This window comes from Pelophylax lessonae, assembly GCF_965119305.1.
Source record: "Pelophylax lessonae genome assembly, chromosome: 11".
Taxonomy (NCBI): Eukaryota; Metazoa; Chordata; class Amphibia; order Anura; family Ranidae; genus Pelophylax; species Pelophylax lessonae.
The window spans coordinates 179,839,594-179,862,695 of record NC_138778.1 but is presented as its reverse complement, the minus strand read 5'-3'; the positions used below and the strand labels follow the sequence as shown (position 1 = coordinate 179,862,695).

At 43.7% G+C, this 23,102-nt stretch overlaps 1 protein-coding gene across 3 annotated transcripts in view; it reads right to left on the bottom strand.

The window, feature by feature from the left end:
* FAM171A2 (family with sequence similarity 171 member A2) overlaps window positions 1-23,102 on the bottom strand; it is a 69,163-nt gene that overhangs the window by 5,254 nt on the left and 40,807 nt on the right. For all 3 annotated transcript variants that reach the window (XM_082271740.1, XM_082271742.1, XM_082271741.1), the window contains exons 4-7: window positions 18,957-19,121; window positions 9,450-9,626; window positions 9,175-9,291; window positions 7,806-7,929 (exon numbers count right to left, since the gene is read on the bottom strand). In XM_082271740.1, coding sequence (XP_082127866.1) covers window positions 7,806-7,929; window positions 9,175-9,291; window positions 9,450-9,626; window positions 18,957-19,121 — 583 coding nt within the window. The remainder of the gene's footprint in view (window positions 1-7,805; window positions 7,930-9,174; window positions 9,292-9,449; window positions 9,627-18,956; window positions 19,122-23,102) is intronic.

Here is a 23,102-nt window from a genome sequence, read left to right as displayed (position 1 = left end):
TATACTGCTGCTCTGTTCAACTTAACATATCATAGTGATCATTATTGTTATTACAATAACCATGAGGCCTTTCTTCTCTTTTACCTTTATGCATATTTGTGCATTCACTGAACTTGACACGTGCTTTTACGTTTATGTTCTGTCTTATTTCATTAATGAATAAAACCGTTTCAGCATAAAATTCAGATTCCCACATCCACAAAAGTGATTTGAAATCAGGAATCTTCCCTGCTGCGCTACTGTATTCTGACAACAGGAGCTCTCCCTCCTGTCAGAACACACTGATTAGTGCTGCAGGCATTGGCTGCAGCGGCTGATCGCATTTTGGTTTTCCAGCAGAACTGTTTAAGGGCTCTTTCACACTATCTGTCCATTGGACGGACTCCGTTTATCTCAGCGGGGGATCAATCCGCCAATCCCCCACTGAGCAGGAGGATGACAGCTGTTCTCCACGCTGTGTGCGGAGACACAGCTGTCAGATCCTCATACATGTCTATGGGGGAATCGGATGGGAACGGACCGTCGGTCTGTTCTTATCTGATCCCATCCGATCCGATGGTTGGATGGAAAATATGGTTTCTATCCGTCCAGATTTGACGGATCGGATCGGATGTCAGCGGACATGTCTCTGCTGACATCCGATGCCCCATAGGAATGCATGGGGGACCGTTCAGATCCTCCAAAAAAGCAGACAGGCGGATCTGAACGGTCCGCCTGTGTGAAAGGGGCCTAACAGAGTTTTGTCATTAGACTGGTTTCTGTTTAACAGGGAGGGCTACACATGGATCGATGGTTCCTGCTTCACCCTTTAAGCGACTGACGTAAGGCTGGCCATACACTATACAATTTTCTTGTTCAACTTTCCTTTAGATTTACCAAAACCATGTAATATAGGGTCAAACCTAAACACTTGCAATTTGTATGCAGTCAGGCAGGCCCTTGCACTACATAGTTTAAGGTAAATCTAAAGGAAATTGAATAAGAAAATTGTATAGTGTATGGCCAGCCTTAGATATGCTTGTGTGTGTTCTATTTAGGCTACATTCAAGTGACCAAATGGCAGTGACCAGGGGTGGCTGCAGGCAAGAATCAGTAGATTCTTTTTGGCAGTTGTTAATACTGCCTGCACACACTGGGGGAGATTTGCTAAAACTGGAGCACTCAGAATCTGGTACAGCTGTGCATCATAGCCAATCAACTTCTAACTTCAGCTTGTTTAATCAAGCTTTGGCAAAAAAAACCTGGAAGCTGATTTTTATGCAGAGCTGCACCAGATTTTGCATACTCCAGTTTTAGTAAATCAACCCCACTGTGTGTGAACAGCAGCAGATTTGTCATGTACATCAAATCTATGGGTGGTACCACTGCTGTTTGCATGTAACCACTCCCCTGAGCGGTTACATGCAGAGACTCCAACTAACCCTAGGCGTAGACTGTGTGCATCCAGTGTCGGCATCTCTGTGGAGTTTTGGCTGCAAACAAACTGGCTGTAGCTAATAGGCCAGATGGTATGTGGCCATATCACAGAATGTTGCTGCTTCCAGAGTCGGCATTACGCTGCCTCTGAACATAGAGCACTCTCCGATGCTATTCGGCCATCTGAATGCAGCCTAAGCAGTCAGCAAACTGGCCAGTGACTGCCTGGGACAAATTCCCTTTAGAAAAGACTGGACTTCAATTAGGCCATGCCAAACATCCTACCTCCACGCAGGACCAATATACCAGAATTATGATTATGTCAATGCTAGCTTGTATAACAGCCAGCAACCGCTGAATTGGCTTATCTATGGGATATGCAGGATTGTGATATGCTGTACCAGTGCTGAAGGGATTGTGGATATATGTGCCCGTATATGCAGTCTACTTATGGATCAGATCCCTGGGAAGCGGTAAGCCACAATGAGCTGTGCTAAGGGTATTTTATTAAAAGCCTTCCCCAGAAAGCAAGCAATTGAGCTGCAAGTTTGAAAATTACACAGAAGAACCAGGCACTGAAGGACTATCCTTCAGTGAGATCAAATAATAAGTAGTGCTGCCAGGGGTGCTATCCCACACTCAAACCCAGATGAGATCAATGACACAAGCAACAAAATGGGATAAAAAGCGCTACCCCCAGCCAGACAAAAAATTTGCTTGCACAAGTGAAGTCTTAGTTTATTAACAGTAAGTACTTCACAGTAGATAATTCAAGTCATAGAGGATGCTGACCCCCATATGAAGTAACACAGATGGATGATAACAATACCTTAAGTGGAGCCAGTGCAGGTGACAAACGGCTCCAGGTTCCCAGGATAGGGATATGATGGAAAACTGGCAAAGCAGCCAGGCGGAAGGTGGTGAGGACCCAGATAGAAGGGCTTTACAGTGGAGAGGGGGGACCTCAAGAAAGAAGTCCAACACATTCGTGAAGAGGCACCGGCCGCATCAGGGAGAAGTACCGGCAGCGTCCACACTTTGAACCTGAAGTTGTTTGTCACCTGCACTGGCTTTACTTAAAGAGGAGTTCCGGCCTAATTTGATTCCTGGAGTGCTCGCTATGCTGATCAACAATTGGGCATTTTCAATTTTTTTTGGGGGTCCCTTACCTTATTTTCAGGGCATTTTTGATTGTACTGCCTCCTTCTCCCCCCTCTGTGGCCACGGCCACCGACATCACTTCCGCCTTTGCATTGCATCCTGGGAGCTGTTTGTCATCACTCCCAGGAGGCTGGAATCAGGAAGAACTCCCAGAACACTCCCTGGAATCAGGAAGAAGGACACAGCAGATTACACTGTGGCTTCAGATGCCCACATTCAAGATGTCCACGCCCAGACAACGTTTTTAAAAGCAGGATTTTGACTAAAATCCAATACTGTACACCTTGTAAGTATGAAAATAGCGGTTCTGTAAAGGGCGATGGATTAGTATTATAGGGGTATTTTTAGTTAAAAAAAGGTATTTGAGGCTGGAACTCCCCTTTAAGGTACTGTTATCATCCATCTGTGTTACTTCATATGGGGGCCAGCATCCTCTATGACTTGGATTATCTACTGTGTAGTACCTACTGTTAATAAACTAAGACTTTTTTACTTCACTTGTGCAAGCAAGTTTTTTTTGTCTGGCTGGGGGTAGCCCATTTTGTTGCTTAAAGTAGTTGTAAACCCACTTTAAAGACTTTTACCTATAGGTAAGCCTATATTAAGGCTTAGTAGAATTAGCTCATTGGATTAATATATTAAATCCTAAGGTACCTCATCCCTAGTCAGAATAGAGAGAGTATCAAACATTGGGGCATAGGTTGGGATTTTGAAGGGTACCGTTCTATAACCAATACAACACAAAATGTGTATATGAAGTTTGTCTAAAACGTTTTACTTTATTTTATAATTTTTATAATAATAAAGTAAAACTTTTTAGACAAACTTCATATACACATTTTGTGTTGTATTGGTTATAGAACGGTACTCTTCAAAATCCCAACCTATGCCCCAATGTTTGATACTCTCTCTATATTTAGGCTTACCTATAGGTGCTATAAATATCTCCTAAACATGCACCATTTAGGAGATATTTACAGTGCATGCAGCCGATGACGTCATCGGCACATGCGCTCTGAAGGAACGGACACCCGTGCCGTTCTTTCAGAGCCCTGTGCCATAAATGGCGGCTCCCACGCGCATGCACGGGAGTGATGTAATCGCGCCTCCAGCCAGGATGCGAAGCAGGACGGCCATCCTGTCGCTGAGCGGGCGGCACTGCAGGGGCTTCGTGTTAAGGTAATTGCTTCATAATGAGCTAGTTTGCTATGCATACTAGCTCATTATGCCTTTGTCTTTACTGTTTTTTTTTCTAATTTTTTTTGGCTGAGTTTACTTCCTCTTTAAGCTATTGCTAGACCTGCCAGGCTTCACAAGTTTATTGCGCAATTGCAGCAAGACTGCATTACATGACTCCTGATCAACTTTCTGCAAGTCTGCTGCAAGTTCTGGTTCAGTTATGTTGTGCAAAAGTCATCCCACCATGGGGGGCACTGTGTCTGAATTTTCATGCTCTAGACTTGCAGAGCTCTTGCTGCAGATTCACCACTGAAACTTTGCTCTTGCTAGGGACTTGCCACAAATAACTGGCTATAAATTGGAAAAGTGTCAGCCGGAATTTGAGCTTCAAGTGCTCTGCAAGTGTACAACCTGCCAGGGAAAATGTGCAGCAAGTTAACAGATTTACAATTCAATACTGCCACACATTTGTAGCAAGTTATCCTTGTTATCTGGGTCAGTGACTTCTCTAGCAAATTAGACTTTGCCATTATTAGCACTTGTTAGCATGGTTTCTCATACCTGAGTGTCCACAGTACTAATTATAGTCTGGCTTCAGTTTGCAGCTAATGGATGCAGTTACCTGAGGTTTTGAGACTCTCTATCAGATCACTCTCTATGATCGATGTACAAGCTACCTAAGGAGACTGGACTTTATAAAGTGCATAATATCCAGAACTAATAGCAGGGCAAGGGGATGGTGGGTAAATATGTGCAATAGCACTTGTACTTGCAAGCCACTGCTATTAAAATGTCATACATAGCAATCAACTAATACAGAAGCTGTATTTTTTTTTCTTCTTTTTTTTTTGCTGAATTGAGTATCTACCGGATTGCTACATTTGTACTGCTGGCTATGTGCTTCAAAAATAAATTGTTGTCCATTGTGGATAGCTCTAAACTCAAATGAAAACCAATACTATGTATCCGTTGTCCCTTGCTGAACAGAGCGCCTGTTTGATTGTTACAGTTATATAAACTGGCTACATGCTACAAGGACACAGTTAGGCCCCTTTCACATGGCTGTCCTCCATTCCATGTCACCAGGGAATCTGTAAACACATCCACAGTTGAGCCGGATCAGAAATGGATAGTGTTAAATTTGTGTCCGTTCTGTTTTTCCTCCATCTTTTAATGAAGGAAAATGGATCCGAGCAGGTCTTCGCTCATTCCCATGCAAGCACTCCCATTCATGTCAATTTGACATCCACGTGGGTGGGGGTACGTGTCCCCGAACCCACACTGTCTGTTTTCAGAAACACCCGCCTGCACCTACACAGATATCAAACTGGGAGTAGTGGCTGTGTCTTTATCCCAATTGATAAAGGGGATTGCCTGCACGGGGATGTATGGAACACCTGTGCATCCTCATGCAGGTTAATATGGCCCTCACATGGGTGTACATTATAGTATGCCCCAATTTGAACAAGACCTTAGGCAGGCCATAGATTATCTTTCCTTCCACCACGGGGGAAGAAAAGAAAATTGCTTGATCCCCTCCTCATTGTTGATGGGGGAATCATTCCCGCAGTGCTATTGTATTCTGCTGGCAGGGAGAGTAAGGAGCCTTCCCTACTGACAGAACACAATGATTAGTATTACCTAGGAATGAGCTCAGGTGTGTTTTGGATAGTAGTCCCAACCCACCCGAGCAATTCCGCCAAGAAGCCGTCACTGCACACTGCCAATCATAGGGAGTGAGGCATTTGCCTCAAAATACACAAGCTGCTTATGATTGGCAGTGTGCAGTGACGGCTTCATGTCTTGATTACTCAGGTGGGTTGGGACTATGATCCGAACACGCTTGAACCCATCCCTAGTATTACCCAATGCAACTTGGTGTGCCGTTCAGGCTCTGTTGAAGAAAGGTATATGTGGATTCTTGAGCATCCGCCACTGGAAGTGCTGGCGCAGGATGGAGCTCATCCCAGTTGCTGCTATGGCTTGTACAAGTGGAAGGGATCCCTACAGCCGCATATCCCTATTGTCCTTAAGAGTGATGTGTGAGTGGCAACCTCAGCCTTGACTCCAGCCAGGCAAGGATGTGCAGCTTTAGGGATCCCTTCCACTTGTACAATGATTAGTGTTGCCGACTACTGTCCCCTACATCTAAACGGGCAGTTAATCCTTGCAGTGTGGGTGTGGGCGCAGCCCCACTGCAAGGAGAATTTTCAGGTTTCTCAGAGTTGGGCTTCGATATCAATTTGGAGCCAGGGATAAACACATAAACCTGCACATTTGTTTTCTGGTTTTAGCACTTGCTTAGGTAGGGGAATTGTAGAACATCTGTCAGCTTTTTTGTTGTCTGTTTCCCTGTTTCATATTATCACCCTTTTCCCATCTGGTGATACATTAGCCCCAGAACAGGAAGTGAGAGAAGATTTCTCCAATGGGGCGGGGGATAGCAGTATAAATTGAAAGGGCTACTAAAAGTTTTGGCTATGCATACACTCAATAGTCCCTCCTGAGATCTAAGTCACTGCTGCCTCTGACTATTAGTCTCACCAGATTCAGAGTGATTTTTTAAGATGTCACTACTATGTTGCCCCCTGTTATTACTGGAGAGGAAGCTGTATCTGAGGACCTGTAGTGCAAGAGTCCAAGAATCTCCCTGTTTCTATTTAATCATTCTGTGGATCTGTGCTTTCTGCACCTCTTCCGCTGCTACTTGATCATTCCCTCACCAGCTCTCATCACCAATCACCAGGGGGGACAGCTTTGACATGAGTAAGGCAAAGTCCTGATCCTCTACCAAGAAAATTAACTCCACAAAGAGACACCTTGCACAACAAGTCAGTGATGGGGGAAAGAGTCAGCAGCAGGGAGCCTACATGTAATACTCATGACTAGTTCTTTGTCCTCTTTAAAATACACATCTATCTGAATCAAGTTAACATATAGTTAGGCCCCTTTCACATGACCCAAATTTGTTTTTGTCAGCAGGGGATCAGCTGAGCAGAGAAGGCAGATGACAGGTCTGTGGACGCCTCACTTATGCAGAGTAGACATGGACACAACCCACTCTGCTCTATGGACTGGCTGTCTGTTTACACCCAACTGCCCTCTGATCTGATCTGGCCGGATAGAGGAGAACAGATCCCCTTCCATTTTTCTTTCGCCAGATGGGATTGGAAGTAGGTGGGTGTAAATGGACATTCACATCCACTGTTCCAAATTAGGAGAATGAAGGGTCTGAAGGGGTACGTCTTAAAAATGGAGAGGTGGACCCCATCGGACCACTCATGCGAGGGTTCTTGCTACTTTCAACCCCATAAATTAGTTAAGAAAATGTATTATGCTTTTGTGCCATTATTTGTTTTTGTGAGGGCTTCTGGCTTAACATATTGCATGCTTGTTTACAATTTCTCATCCATAGGAATCTTAAAAGGCCATTGTTTGAGCACAGTTGGACAAAATCTTCCATCAAGGGAATGTAAAAATAACTTGGTCAGCATTCTGAACATGCGACAATATAAACAAAAAACAGGCACTCAAAGGTGCCTCGGCATACCTTTCAATCTCTGCAGGATTTTCCAGAAACCCTAGGCACACCAGTCCCCTATTTTTTAACACTTCTTGGTCAAGTCTATAGCTGCCCCAAACCCTCCTACCTTCAACACCTATTTGCCCAGATAGGCGTCTTCACTGGGCAACAGATGTTGCAGGAGATGTAATTCACTCTGGGCTTGATCAACAAGTGTCAGAATTATTAAACCCAAGGTTCAGAGGTTACTAGGGTACTCCTGAAGATATTGAAAAGTACGTGCAGGCATCTCACAGTGCTTGCTTCTTATTCACTGCTGCTTATTCTTATTTTGGTTATTAACTTGACAGGTGTAATTAAAGAGACAGTGCAGTAGGAGCAGCACGGCACTGCGGCAGTGTGGTAAGCAAGGCTTCCCTGACTGTCTCTGCCAGCTTTAGATAGAGTTCTTTTTGAATGGACAAAGAAAAACAACATTTGATGAAGTGTTGGAAATGGCAAAGCCGAAGGCAGGGGAAACCTTTACCTGCAGTAATAGATTAGGAGGCAGAGCAGGATGAGGACCAGGAGTGTAAGAGCACCAAGAATAGAGAGCAGGAAGATAGTATGGTAGCCAGCTATGTCCACACCACTCATAAGTGACAGCATACCTAAGAATAAAAACACAGTGTAAAACAGATACCCCATGTCTGAGTACAATAAGGCAACAGATAAACTAACAATTTAATGAAAAAAATCAAAAGCCAATAAATTCATAACTCCAGATCTGCATTCTTTTTTTTAAACTCAATGATTTGGAATGTATTATTGTACAAATTATATTGACCAATAAATATATATATTTGTAGGGAATATATGTAATTAAGGGATTAGCATTACAGCCAGGCAGCTAGCATGTCCATAAAAAAACAAATAAAAAGTGTGCTTGTGATACAAGAATAAAAAATAAAGCTGAACCACTAAAGTGAGATATTATCACAATATAAATAAAATACAATAAAAGTGTTGTGCTAAACCACATAAATGAACATGTGCAAATAATGAAAGTCAAACTGACAAGAGTCTTATTAATAGACCAAATGATAACACGTGTAGAAACTCTTGCGTTTTTAAGATCAAATGTAAAACCTCCACCAGGTGAGATCATCGGCACCACCAATAAAGATGGACTCTTACCAAAGAGCTTGGACCCTCTATTATGGAAGGTCACATAGACTTATGATGTTATCACCAGTTCTTTATCTCAGGTGGGAGACAGAGGAATCAGTTCCAGGCAAACCCCAGGATGATTACAATCCTCTTACGTCCGGCCGTCTGATTGGAGACAATGTTCCCAATGAAATAAAACGCCAATAGTGTAAAATCTCTTATGAGTTGCGTTTTTTAAAAAGTAATGCACTTACATGTTTCCAAAGACAAACTCGGCATTGAACAAAAATTCAAATATGATGGTAATTAAAACTCCTGGATAGTGAGATGACTGGAATATGTAGCTTTGCCTGACCGGTTTCGTCTCAAAAGGACTTCTTCCTGGAGCTGATGTCTCACACCTGGGATAAAGAGCTGGAGATAATATCACAAGCCTATGTGGCCTTCCATAAAAGAGGGTCCAAGCTCTTTGGTAAGAGTCTATCTTTATTGGTGGTGGCGGTGATCTCATCTGGTAGAGGTTTTAAATCTGATTTTAAAAACATAAGAGTCTCTACACATGTTATCACCTTGTTTGAATTTTTGGCCAATAATAAGACTGTTCCCATTTAGACTTTCATTATTTGCACATGTTCATTTATATGGTTTAGCGCAACACTTTTATATCATTTCAAGAAGTAAAGGTCAGCCCTGGCAAGAAAAGAAACAGTAAAGAAACCAGACCACATTAAAGAAAGGAGCCTCACCTCGACCACTGGAAGGGATGGCGGCTGCCCAATATCCCAGTTTCTGGGATGAAAATGACCAGTACAACTGCTGCCCGTCTCTCCGCACCACACCCATGCCGGAACGGGTCCACAAACCTAAGAGGGAGAAACAATAAGGGGAACCCATGTCAGGGTGGGGTAGGGGAGAAGAAGAAATGGGTGTAGAGGGTACAACAGAGCAATAATATCAGATAATAAACATTATGAATTAGTCACACGGCTGTCCAGTATCCACACTATGGTTGCTGACATACCGTTCTTGGGGTCGAACTTCCAAGCGGGTATACTGGTGGCGGGTGTGATCCCGCTGTCAGAGGGGAGAGGGAGAGACAGCTGAGCAGGACCAACGAGATTGACTTCAGAACCGTTCCCAGTGAAGAGGTGAACGCTGACAGCAGCCACCGGAAGCAGCTCCACCCAGCTGGAGTTACCTAGCACAAGGCAAACATTTTTCAGGTCACAGAAATAGCCAATCAAATCTACTGATTAGGCAACTTGAAACTATTAAAATAAACTTGTCATAGGAGATATATAGGGGCATTCATTGCTGACCTTCTCCTGAAAGTGCTAACTGATTTGTTGTTCTGTTGACCCTATGACTTACTTTCTGTGTCACTGGCCCAGAACAAGTATGCAAATCAAGTAAGTCAGAAGTCCTGACCTCAGCCTAAGTATAAAAGCCTGCGGCCTGTCAGCATGTTGCAGAAAAGGACCCTTGTTCTCAGTGTGGAAGGAGCAGTCTCTGGTGAGGTCTGACACACCACCTGCTGAGCCAGGTCTATAGCTTTGCAATTGGCAAAGCGTATTGCTCCCTGCAGATTGGACAGCTCTAGCTCTGACTCATCAGGGGGCATGTTGAACCTTTGCAGAGAGACTGCTGCTTCCATACAGAGAGCAATGGCCCTCTAAAGCAGGGGTCTCCAAACTTTCCAAACAAAGGGCCAGTTTACTGTTTTTCAGACTTAAGGGGGTCAGACAGTGGTTTGAGTGGGAGGAATAATGTGCCATCGTTGGTGTCAGTGGGAGGAATAGTACCCCATCATTGGCGTCAGTGGAAGGAATAATGCCCAGTCAATGGTGTCAGCGGGAGGAGCAGTATCTCATTGTTGGTATCAGTGGGAGGAATAGTGCCCCGTCATTGATGTCAGTAGGAGGAATAATGCCCCATCGTTGGTGTCAGTGGGAGGAATAATGCCCAATCATTGATGTCAGTGGGAGGAATAATGCCCCATCATTGATGTCAGTAGGAGGAATAATGCCCCATCGTTGGTGTCAGTGGGAGAAATAATGCCCAATCATTGATGTCAGTGGGAGGAATAATGCCCAATCATTGATGTCAGTGGGAGGAATAGTGCCCCATCATTAATGTCAGTGGGAGGAATAATGCCCAATCATTGATGTCAGTAGGAGGAATAGTTCCCCATCATTTGTGTCAGTGGGAGGAATACTGCCACATCGTTGGTGTCAGTGGGAGGAATAATGCCCAATCATTGATGTCAGTAGGAGGAATAATGCCCCATCGTTGGTGTCAGTGGGAGGAATAATGCCCAATCATTGATGTCAGTGGGAGGAATAATGCCCCATCATTGATGTCAGTAGGAGGAATAATGCCCCATCGTTGGTGTCAGTGGGAAGAATAATGCCCAATCATTGATGTCAGTGGGAGGAATAGTGCCCCATCATTGGTGTCAGTGGGAGGAATAGTGCCCCATCATTGGTGTCAGTAGGAGGAATAATGCCCCTTCGTTGGTGTCAGTGGGAGGAATAATGCCCGATCATTGATGTCAGTGGGAGGAATAATGCCCCATCGTTGGTGTCAGTGGGAGGAATAATGCCCAATCATTGATGTCTGTGGGAGGAATAATGCCCCATCGTTGGTGGCAGTAAGAAGAATAGTGCCTCGTATCAGTGAAAGGAAGAGTGGCCCAAAGGCCAGATAAAGGCAAGCAAAAGGCTGCATATGGTCCCTGGGCCACAGTTTGAAGACCACTGCTCCAAAGCATGCTGCCTGTGCACTTGCTTTTCTACACAGACTGTGACATTCTAAAGAAAATGAACTAGAAGCCATTACACACTTTTTGTTTTGATGCACCTATTTAACTGATTTAAACTGAAAAAATGGGCTTTAAAATGATCTTTTTTGAAACATTTTATCTGTGCATAATACAGGATAGGCTATGTAACTGGGATTGGGATTGAATAGATGGAATCTCATAACGAACTCTGAATCTTTGGCCTTCAACAGGCAGCAGCAGATAACATATAACGTCAGCTGTCTCCAATTATTCTGGATGCTTTTTTATCTCCTAAGACTCCCTGCAGACGGCACAAGTACCCAGCAGGGGCAGGATCCATCTGTATCAGGCTTTCAGGCAAATAACTCTGCAATTATTACTTCTAAACTGCAAAGTGCTGCAAATATGAAGATACTCTGTAAATAATTAATAATGACCACATTAATGCATCCCCACCAGGCTTAGGAGCCATTATGAAATCAGCTGCGGGCATACATGGGAGGAGGAGGATGACAGGGAAAACCCTCAAGGTGTTACACAGGGTTAAGACAAAGCAATGAAACTAGCACAATTACAGTCAGACCTGGATGATGCTGGACATACTGATCTTACAACAATAAGAAGATCTAGCGGTGCAAGGCCTGATAAAATCAAATGATGGGGCAAGTCTGAGCATTTCTGAGACTGAGACATGTAGGGGTTAAAGTGTATCTACTATAGCCAGTATTTTTTTTTTTTTTGGTTTGTACAAAGTAGGAAAAAGTTCAAACCCCTGCCAGATTTTTATTGGCATGTCCCCATGGGAGAGATCCACCCTCTTTCCATTTGCATTGCTCACCATTCTCACAAGGACAGAACCTTAAAGTGGAAGTATAGGCTGAATATAAGTCTTATTTAAAGCATTGCAACCCCCCCTCCTACAAATGCTGCATAACATTTATAAAATAGAGCAGAGTAAATACCTTTTCTTTCTTCTGCTTTGGTGAGGTCACGTGATTCAGAAGCAGTGGCTCCCCTGTGTCAGTGAGCAGCTGCTGCAGGGGAGGGGAGAAAGCACTGACAATGAAGGGGCAATGAAAGCTAGTGGGTGACATCATGGCTCTGGGAATGGAGCTTCGTTATTGAGCACTCCCTAGCACTGCTTCGGGATCATGTGAATGTGACACCAGGCTAAACATTTTTTGGAATTCTGTTTAGCCAGCCTTGTAATCCATGCACCCCTGCCGGACAGCACAGCCAGAAGGATGACATAACTTTCTTATTTCAGAGTTAACCACTTAAGCCCCGGAAGATTTTACCCCCTTCCTGACCAGGGAGCATTTTGCGATTCGGCGCTGCGTGATTTTAACGGACAATTGCGCGGTCGTACGACGCTGTACCTAAACGAATTTGACGTCCTTTTTTTCCCACAAACAGAGCTTTCTTTTGGTGGTATTTGATCACCTGTGCGATTTTTTGATCATGCGCTATAAACAAAAAAAGAGTGTAAATTTAGCAAAAATAACAATATTTTTCACATTTTTTTTATATGAAATTCCCCAAAAAAAAATGTAAAAATCTAAATCTTTTAACATTTTAGGCCAATTTGTTTTCTGCTACATATGTTTGGTAAAAAAAAATCACAAAAAGCGTATTTTGATTGGTTTGCGCAAAAGTTATTGCGTTTACTAACTAAGGGAAAGATTTTTGTCATTTTTGTTATTTTTTTTTAACGCGTAATGGCGGCGATCTGCGATTTTTTTTGCGGGACTGCGACATTGCGGCAAACAGATCGGACCCTTGACTGACATTTTTTACACTTTTGGGGTTACTAGTGACATTACTGCAGTAATCAGTGCTATACATACGCACTGTTACTGTAAAATGACACTGGCAGTGAAGGGGTTAACTTTTTTGAGAGGGAGGGGTTATGTGTGTCCCTAGGGGCGTGATTCTAACTGTGATTGGCTGTGGCTTGAGGTGTAAGAACAGTGATGATCACTATTCTTACACAGGGGAGAATGACAGGCGGCTTTGTTTACATTAGCCGTCTGCCTTTCTCCCGGTGTAACGGACGATCGCGAGTGCCTGTCGGACATCGGGTCCACCGGGCACACGCACGGGAGGTCCGTGACCGAGCAGGAGCGGGAGCGCGCATCCGGCGGCGCGCGCTCGCTCCCCAGAGCCTCACAGGCTAGTGACGTACCCCTACGTCGCTTTGCCTGTGAGGGGCTGACCGCCGACGTATATGTACTTGCGGCGGTCGGCAAGTGGTTAAGGAATGTATTGGTGTTACCTTCCTGCCCCACAGCCTGCTGATTAGCCAGTAAGGCTAGGTTCACACATGTCCGGCTGTGGTTTGCAGTCCGGAGTCCGGTGCGTTTCTGCTCCCTGGTACAGGTGTGATTTAGGGCTGAATTTTTCCCTGAATTCACATCTGAACCAGACCATAAAATGCACAGAAAACTTTTCAAAACTGCCCTGGACATGTGTGAACCGGCTCCATTGAGAGCCAGGCACATTCACATGTTATGCAAATTGGATGCGGTTAAAAACGCATTAAATTTGCATATACATGAACCTGGCCTATAGGAGCAGCATAACACCGATAAGCCATTATCAACTCTGCGTGCTCTGCTTCCTTATCCTGTCAGCATGTTTCTTGTTAGCACATGTGCAATATGATTGGATCCTAGAGCTATCCCACCCTCTAAGAGTCAGAGTAGTGCTGTGCAGGAGATAACAGCAAGTTGATAAAACGAAAAAACAAGATTTTTTTGCTAGCTGTATGAAAACTAGTAAATTCTATGTTTTTTTTTTTTTTTTTTTACATAAATGCATTAATGAAAGAGGGATGAAGGGGAAAAGGGGGCCGTTTTCCCCACAAAAACCATCCCAGGGAAAAGGGAAATGGAAGCAGGGAGAAAATAGGATTTTTTACGGTACCATCATATACTAAATACTTCACATATAAAATAGTTTTTTATCAAATCAAAACAATTGACATTAAAATGGACAGATGTCCAACATTAATACATAGCTCCTTTTTCCCCCTTCATCCCCCTTTCATGACTCTACTTTGGGATGTTGGTACCCATAATCTTCTTTGTATCTCAGGCGTAATATTAATCAATAAATGCATGAATGTTGATTTTTATTTCTGCCTGGTATTCAGCTTTAACCCAATTTATCTTCATCAAATGTAGGGTACAACATTCATGCTGCTGTAGAAAACAAGTACAAACATCCATATTCTAGTGTTTCAAGTCATTTCCTATTTAGTCTGTTATACAAGAAGTAAAAAAACATAGAATGGCTCCCTGAATGTAATTTTACCATTTGTCCAAAAAATATATATAATGTGTTTCCATAAATTCCTATTAATTGCAATCACACACAGTAGCTGTACAGACAAATGTCAAGATCCACATAGGAAGCTCAGCGGTGTTCTTACTAAAAAGCTGGACAGGGAGCATTTAACGTGAATGTAATGCTATTTATGACCACTAGAGGGGGAATTGCAAAGAAAGCTCAGCGTTCACAGTACATTGGTCTTAATTGTTCTGTCTGGGCTCTGCAACACAATTACCAATGACATTCCTGGATATCAAGTAACCTGATTTTCCCTCTAGACCTAGACACGATACAGTTCTTTCTTCTAGACGTAGGCATGATATGACCCCTCTCTAGACCTAGGCGCTAAATGGCTCTTCCTTCTAGACCTAGACACATTATACGGCTCTTCCCTGTAGACCTAGACATGCTAAATACGTCTTCACTGTAGACCTTGACACGCTACATGCCTCTGCACTCTAGACCTAGACACGCTACATGCCTCTTCACTCTAGACCTAGACACACTACATGCCTGTACCCTCCAGAGCTAAACAAAACATTGCTATGACCTCTAGACGTAAACACTACATGACTCTTTCCTCTAGACTTACACACTGTACAGCTGTCCTCTAGACCAAGACACTATATGACTCTTCCCTCTATACTTAGACACTACATGTTTTTTCCCTCTAGAACTAGACACGCTAAATGGCTGTTTACTCTAGATCTAGACAATACATGGCTCTTTCCTCTTGACCTAGGCACTATATGGTTCCTTCCTCTAGACACAGGCACTATGTGACTCTTCCCTCTAGACCTAAGAATGACATAGCTCTTCCCTCTAGACCTAAGCATGACATGGCTCTTCACTCTAGACCTAAACACCACATGGCTCTTCCTTTTAGAGCTGGACAATATTTTGCTCTTCCCTCTAGACTTAGACGTGACATGACTCTTCCTGTCTAGACCTAGACATTTATGGCTGTTCCCTCTAGAACTTGACATCACTCTTCCCTCAAGACCTAGACACACTATATGGCTCTTCCCTCTAGACCTAAACACACAATTTGTTTCTCTATTTTAGACCTCGAAACAACATTGTTCTTCCCTCTAGACCTAGACACTACATGGCTGTTCCCTCTAGACCTACACACTGTATGGCTCTTCCCTCTAGACCTAGACACTACATGGCTGTTCCCTCTAGACCTACACACTGTATGGCTCTTCCCTCTAGACCTAGACACTACATGGCTGTTCCCTCTAGACCTACACACTGTATGGCTCTTCCCTCTAGCCCTACATACTACATGACTCTTCACTCTAGCCCTAGACACTACATGACTCTTCCCTCTAGCCCTAGACACTACATGACTCTTCCCTCTAGCCCTAGACACTACATGACTCTTCCCTCTAGCCCTACATACTACATGACTCTTCCCTCTAGCCCTAGACACTGCATGACTCTTCCCTCTTCCCTCTAGCCCTACATACTACATGACTCTTCACTCTAGCCCTAGACACTACATGACTCTTCCCTCTAGCCCTAGACACTACATGACTCTTCACTCTAGCCCTAGACACTACATGACTCTTCCCTCTAGCCCTAGACACTACATGACTCTTCCCTCTAGCCCTAGACACTGCATGACTCTTCCCTCTTCCCTCTAGCCCTACATACTACATGACTCTTCACTCTAGCCCTAGACACTACATGACTCTTCCCTCTAGCCCTAGACACTACATGACTCTTCCCTCTAGCTCTACATACTACATGACTCTTCCCTCTAGCCCTAGACACTGCATGACTTACTTCAAACACATCTTAAAAGTTTCACCATTCTTTTTGTTCTACATTTTGTTGCTTTGCTTGGAACCCCTTTAGCTTTTAGATTTCAATCTAATTATTTGTTACTAGACACTACATGGCTTTTCCCTTTAGACCTAAACACATTATATGGCTCTTCCCTCTAGACCTAGACACTACATGGCTCTTTCCTCTAGACCTAACACTACATGGCTGCTCCCCCCCAGACCTAGACAAACTACATGGCTGTGTCCTCTAGACCTAGTCAATACATGCCTTTTCACTTTCAACTTAGATACTAGACACTGCATGACTCTTCCCTCTAGCTCTACATACTACATGACTCTTCCCTCTAGCCCTACATACTACATGACTCTTCCCTCTAGCCCTAGACACTGCATGACTCTTCCCTCTAGCCCTACATACTACATAACTCTTCCCTCTAGCCCTAGACACTACATGACTCTTCCCTCTAGCCCTAGACACTACATGACTCTTCCCTCTAGCCCTACATACTACATGACTCTTCCCTCTAACCCTAGACACTACATGACTCTTCCCTCTAGCCCTAGACACTGCATGACTCTTCCCTCTAACCCTAGACACTACATGACTCTTCCCTCTAGCCCTAGACACTGCATGACTCTTCCCTCTAGCCCTACACACTACATGACTCTTCCCTCTAGCCCTACACACTACATGACTCTTCCTTCTAGCCCTACATACTACATGACTCTTCCCTCTAGCCCTAGACACTACATGACTCTTCCCTCTAGCCCTAGACACTACATGACTCTTCCCTCTAGCCCTACATACTACATGACTCTTACCTCTAGCCCTACACACTACATGACTCTTCCTTCTAGCCCTACATACTACATGACTCTTCCCTCTAGCCCTAGACACTACACGACTCTTCCCTCTAGCCCTAGACACTACATGACTCTTCCCTCTAGCCCTAGACACTACATGACTCTTCCCTCTAGCCCTAGACACTGCATGACTCTTCCCTCTAGCCCTACACACTACATGACTCTTCCCTCTAGCCCTACATACTACATGACTCTTCCCTCTAGCCCTACATACTACATGACTCTTCCCTCTAACCCTAGACACTACATGACTCTTCCCTCTATACCTACACACTACATGACTCTTCTCTAGCCCTACATACTACATGACTCTTCCCTCTATACCTACACACTACATGACTCTTCTCTAGCCCTACATACTACATGACTCTTCCCTCTATACCTACACACTACATGACTCTTCTCTAGCCCTACATACTACATGACTCTTCCCTCTAGCCCTAGACACTACATGACTCTTCCCTCTAGCCCTACATACTACATGACTCTTCCCTCTAGCCCTAGACACTACATGACTCTTCCCTCTAGCCCTACATACTACATGACTCTTCCCTCTAGCCCTACATACTACATGACTCTTCCATCTAGCCCTAGACACTACATGACTCTTCCCTCTAGCCCTACATACTACATGACTCTTCCCTCTAGCCCTACATACTACATGACTCTTCCCTCTAGCCCTAGACACTACATGACTCTTCCCTCTAGCCCTACATACTACATGACTCTTCCCTCTAGCCCTACATACTACATGACTCTTCACTCTAGCCCTAGACACTACATGACTCTTCCCTCTAGCCCTACATACTACATGACTCTTCCCTCTAGCCCTACATACTACATGACTCTTCACTCTAGCCCTAGACACTACATGACTCTTCCCTCTAGCCCTAGACACTACATGACTCTTCCCTCTAGCCCTACACACTACATGACTCTTCCCTCTAGCCCTACATACTACATGACTCTTCACTCTAGCCCTAGACACTACATGACTCTTCCCTCTAGCCCTAGACACTACATGACTCTTCCCTCTAGCCCTACATACTACATGACTCTTCCCTCTAGCCCTAGACACTGCATGACTTACTTCAAACACATCTTAAAAGTTTCACCATTCTTTTTGTTCTACATTTTGTTGCTTTGCTTGGAACCCCTTTAGCTTTTAGATTTCAATCTAATTATTTGTTTTCCTGTCAGAGTACAAAAAACATAAAAAAAGATAATATATCAAAGACATGAAACAAACAGAGTCAAATTACACATTGATATGACCGATGATGAGGGATATCTCTATATGATGCAGGGACATTAGTAGCATCAAAGAAACCTATGTAGACATACAACAGATATCGAGCATTCATCAAAAGGGTGGGTTTCTTGTCCAGGCAAGATCGTAAGTAAACCTTTATAAAATACAGACACTGCATCATATATGTAGGTCTCTTCAAGTGATCACGGGCCATATAACTAGGGATCTCACAATTTGGTCAACACAGAAGGAAAACCAGAAAAAAAAAAGAGAAGAAAAGAGGAAAAATGAGGGGGGGTTGAGGGCAATCAGGGCCACGCAGTCACAGACCTCATATATCCATAGGTAAGTATTGTACCCAGGGTTGCCATGGTTTATCAAATCTAGCTTGGTGATTATGTATGGATATGTATGGAGGGTGAAGGTCAGCTTATCGTTAATCGTGATCCAGTTTAATTGTGCTAGCCCTTAAAGGAAACTAGTATTTTATTTGACAGGTCTTACCCCCGTTGCTGGAATCAGGATCGGCCCCAATGAATGCTGGGAATCCTTTCATCTGGTGCAGATTGCTAGTGGTAGTAAGAGAGGATGACAGCTGGGTATAAGTAGAGGATCGAGGTAAACGGATAGACTTCCTCTGGAACTGCACTACGGGTTGGCTGCGAACACCTGTAGACAAAGATATAGTGTATAAACAACAAAACCATACACTCTCTTTATCTGCTCAGAGCAATAATGTTATTTTTATTTTACTATACAGTCTGCAGCACATGCGCGGTACATTGTAAGTGCCTGGCGTCTGTAAGGTGTTGGGAGTTTAGCCAAGCACCAAGAAAGTATAACTCGATTACAGCCAATAGAGTGTACAGTTTTTGGGGTTTTTTGTATTTTAACGTTGCACTTCTGTTTGTCAAAAAGCAATATTTTTGTTTGTTTATGAAACTTGGTTTTATTTATAAAGATGTTATATATCACAATGGCTAAATCTGCATGTTCAAACCTTAAACCCTTTTAAAACAAACATGTTATACTTACCTCCTCCGTGCAGTTGGATTTGCGCAGAGCAGTCCAGATCCTCCTCTTCTTGGGTCCTTCTTTGCTGCTCCTGGCCCCTCCCCTCAGTCGAGTGCCCCCATAGCAAGCAGCTTGCTATGGGGGCACCTGAGCCGAGCTGCAGCTCCATCTGTCCATTCAGACACGGATCTGCCATTTGGCCCCGTCCTCTCTATCTCCTGATTGGCTGACTGACATTAATTGACAGCCGCAGGAGCCAATGGCACCGCTGCAGTGTCTCAGTCAATCAGGAAGGAGAGTCTCGGACGGCCGAGGGACTAGTGGACATTGCTGGAAAGAGATGGGGCTCAGGTAAGTATTAGGGGTTGCTGGGGAGGCTGCTACACACAGAAGTTTTTTTTTATCTTAATGCATAGGGATAAAAAAACCTGCTGACTTTACAACTCTTTTAATACCATAAATAACAACATATTATTAGATTTTTACTCCAGGAGTATATAATTAGTTGATAAATTCTAGAGAAATGTTTAAATAATGCATTACAATTTACCTAAACCCATTCGATTCAATTTGTAGATGACTAAAATGTATGAGTTTAGTCTACTAAAATGTAGTGCAGATTTTGGTCAGCTAAAATATGACTGAAACTAAAACAATTTGGATGACTAAAATACAACTAAAACATTCTAGACGACTAAAATACGACTAAAACTAAAATAGCATTTTAGTCAAAAGACTAAAATACGACTAAAACTAAAATGGCATTTTAGTCAAAAAAGACTATGACTAAAACTAAATCGAAATTTGCTGCCAAAATTAACACTGCCCCTGACCCTCTGTCTGGACAGTGCTGATTGGCCCTGTGGAAATTACATGCATCCTCCCAAGAAAAGAAAAAAAATCTCTAGCAATACACAGCAAACTGAACATGTGGAGAGTGACTCCAAAGGCTTGAGCTTATCAGGAGATGGATTGGGGAAAGTGAAAGAAGGGGAGGATCAAAGAATGCAGATGACTAACCCCTTAGATTCCACAGTGATTATAACAAGCATGCTTTACTGCATATACAGACTGATTTTACTGTTGTGGGTTTAGTAACACTTTTAGGACAGCCCCTGTCCAAAAAAGATGTCAGGATTGGCAACATGTGACTGGAAGCTCGGACCCTGCATCACTGGTGAAGGGCAAACTAAGAGCAAGGTTTGTCATAATGTGCAAATACTGTATGCCAAGACACTTGAACATTGCGGAAAGTGCCCCTGAGGATCTGTAGTGACTCAGATCCACTTTAATAGGAAGGATAACGATCGACAGATGATGGCATACAGTCAGACTGCGCAGTGCTTGAAGTTTAGATTCATTGTACAGAAATCTTAAATGTATGTGGACTCACCTAGGATTAAATGTACAACTAAAAAAGGGAATTAATTGTATGGGACACTAACCAGATGTATTGACAAGTTTTATTTAGCTTTAATCAGATTGTAGAGTTGGCCTTATATGTTACAACCATTTTTTTTAATGTTCTCCCCTTTTTATGCACCTTTTAGCCGAAACCTAAATAGGCCTGTCAAGTAGAGAAGAAAAGACTCAGTCTATATTTTTAGGTTTTCTTTGGTCGACTGTCATACATGTGCATTTATTAATGTAGTCATATTACTCCATTATAATTTCAGTCTAGTACCTCTAACTGCAGTCTGGGATTTGCATTAACCAATCATGTAAGCTCTAACGAGCAGGGCCCTACTGTATTAAAGTGTATAGTAGTTGTACTGTCTACCCTCAAGTTGTAAAGCGCTGTGTAAACTGTCGGCGCTATAAATCCTGTATAATAATAATAAATCAGCTTGTTGCAGTTTTTGCTTACACTGATTCCCGACTTACTGGTATGAGTTGCAGCACATTATTGCTCTTTGAACTGTTATATTACATAAGCCCTTAGGTGATTCACACCATCTGCTGCTTCTATATCTGGCCTACTCTGATTCACCAGACAGTCATATTAACAAAGAAAGCAATCAGCTCAGCACTTGTCGGTCTACCTCTCGGTAATAGCCAGGTTTGATGAGTCTATCACATGATTTACTGAAAGAGGCCCTATTCACATCTTCCACATGAACCCTTTCATGATCAGAGGGCATTATTGCAGAGATGCCTAGGTCACATTGTCAGCTAATTTGATAACAACTCTATATTTAACCACTTTACCACCGGAGGATTTTGCTGTCTTACGTCCAGGCCACTTTTTGCGATTCGGCGCTGTGCGAATTTAACTGACAATTGCGCGGTCGTGCGACCCCGTAGCCAAACAAAATTTACGTCCTTTTTTCCCACAAACAGAGCTTTCTTTTGGTGGTATTTGGTCACCTGTGCGTTTTTTACTTTTTGCGCTATAAACAAAAAAACAGCGTTTATTTTGAAAAAATAACAATATTTTTAACATTTTTTTTATATGAAATTCCCCCCCAAAAAATGTAAAAATCAAAATTTTTAAAAATTTTTGGCCAATTTGTTTTCTGCTACCTATGTTTGGTAAAAAAAATCACAATAAGCGTATTTTGATTGGTTTGCGCAAAAGTTATTGCGTTTACTAACTAAGGGAAAGATTTTTGTCATTTTTGGTGTTTTTTTTAACGCGTAATGGCGGCGATCGGCGATTTTTTTTTTTGCGGGACTGCGACATTGCGGCGGACAGATCGGACCCTTGACTGACATTTTTGACACTTTTGGGGGTACCAGTGACATTTCTACAGTAATCAGTGCTATAAATATGCACTGTTACTGTAAAAATGACACTGGCAGGGAAGGGGTTAATTTTATTGGAGAGGGAGGGGTTAATGTATGCCTGGAGCTTACTGACATGTGTGGGGGGAGGTGACTGAGTGACACAAGGACAGATCGCATGTTCAGCTATGCTGAACACTGCAATCTGTCACTCCTTGTCACTTAGGGGATCCGCCCGCTCTGTTTACACAAGCGGGCGGATCTCCAAACTGGATTCCCAGACGATCGGGGAAGAGCAGCGGCAATCGCCGCCACTCCTCCCCTGGCCCGACTCCCGCTGAGACTGAAAACAGCGGGAGCGCGCCTCCGGTGGCGCGCGAGCGCCGCCTACAGGGGGAGGAGTCCAGCGACGTAGGTCTACGTCGCTGGACGGAATCGAGCCACTTTGCCGCAGTACGGTCAACGTGACCGGTCGGCAAGTGGTTAATTTACGCGCTTAAGGCTACATTCACATGTGGGCATAGGGGACCCTGAAATCATTGCAAATCGCGGGACGCCTGTGCGTTGCCCGTGATTTGCAATGGCACCCCAAACGCTGTGCGATGTTGCCGCGATTTCCGCCTGCCGAATCGCGGTAACATCGCACAAACAAAATCGCGGGACGCATGACGCCCCAAAGAAGCTCTTGTACCTTTTTTGGGCGTCATGCATCCCGCGATTTTGTTTGCGCGATGTTACCGCGATTCGGCAGGCGGAAATCGCGGCAACATCGCACAGCGTTTGGGGTGCCATTGCAAATCACGAGCAACGCATAGGCCTCCCGCGATTTGCAATGGTTTCCAGATCGCGGGCAGAATCGCGGTAATTCTGCCCGCGATCCACTACGCCCACATGTGAACGTAGTCTAAAGTT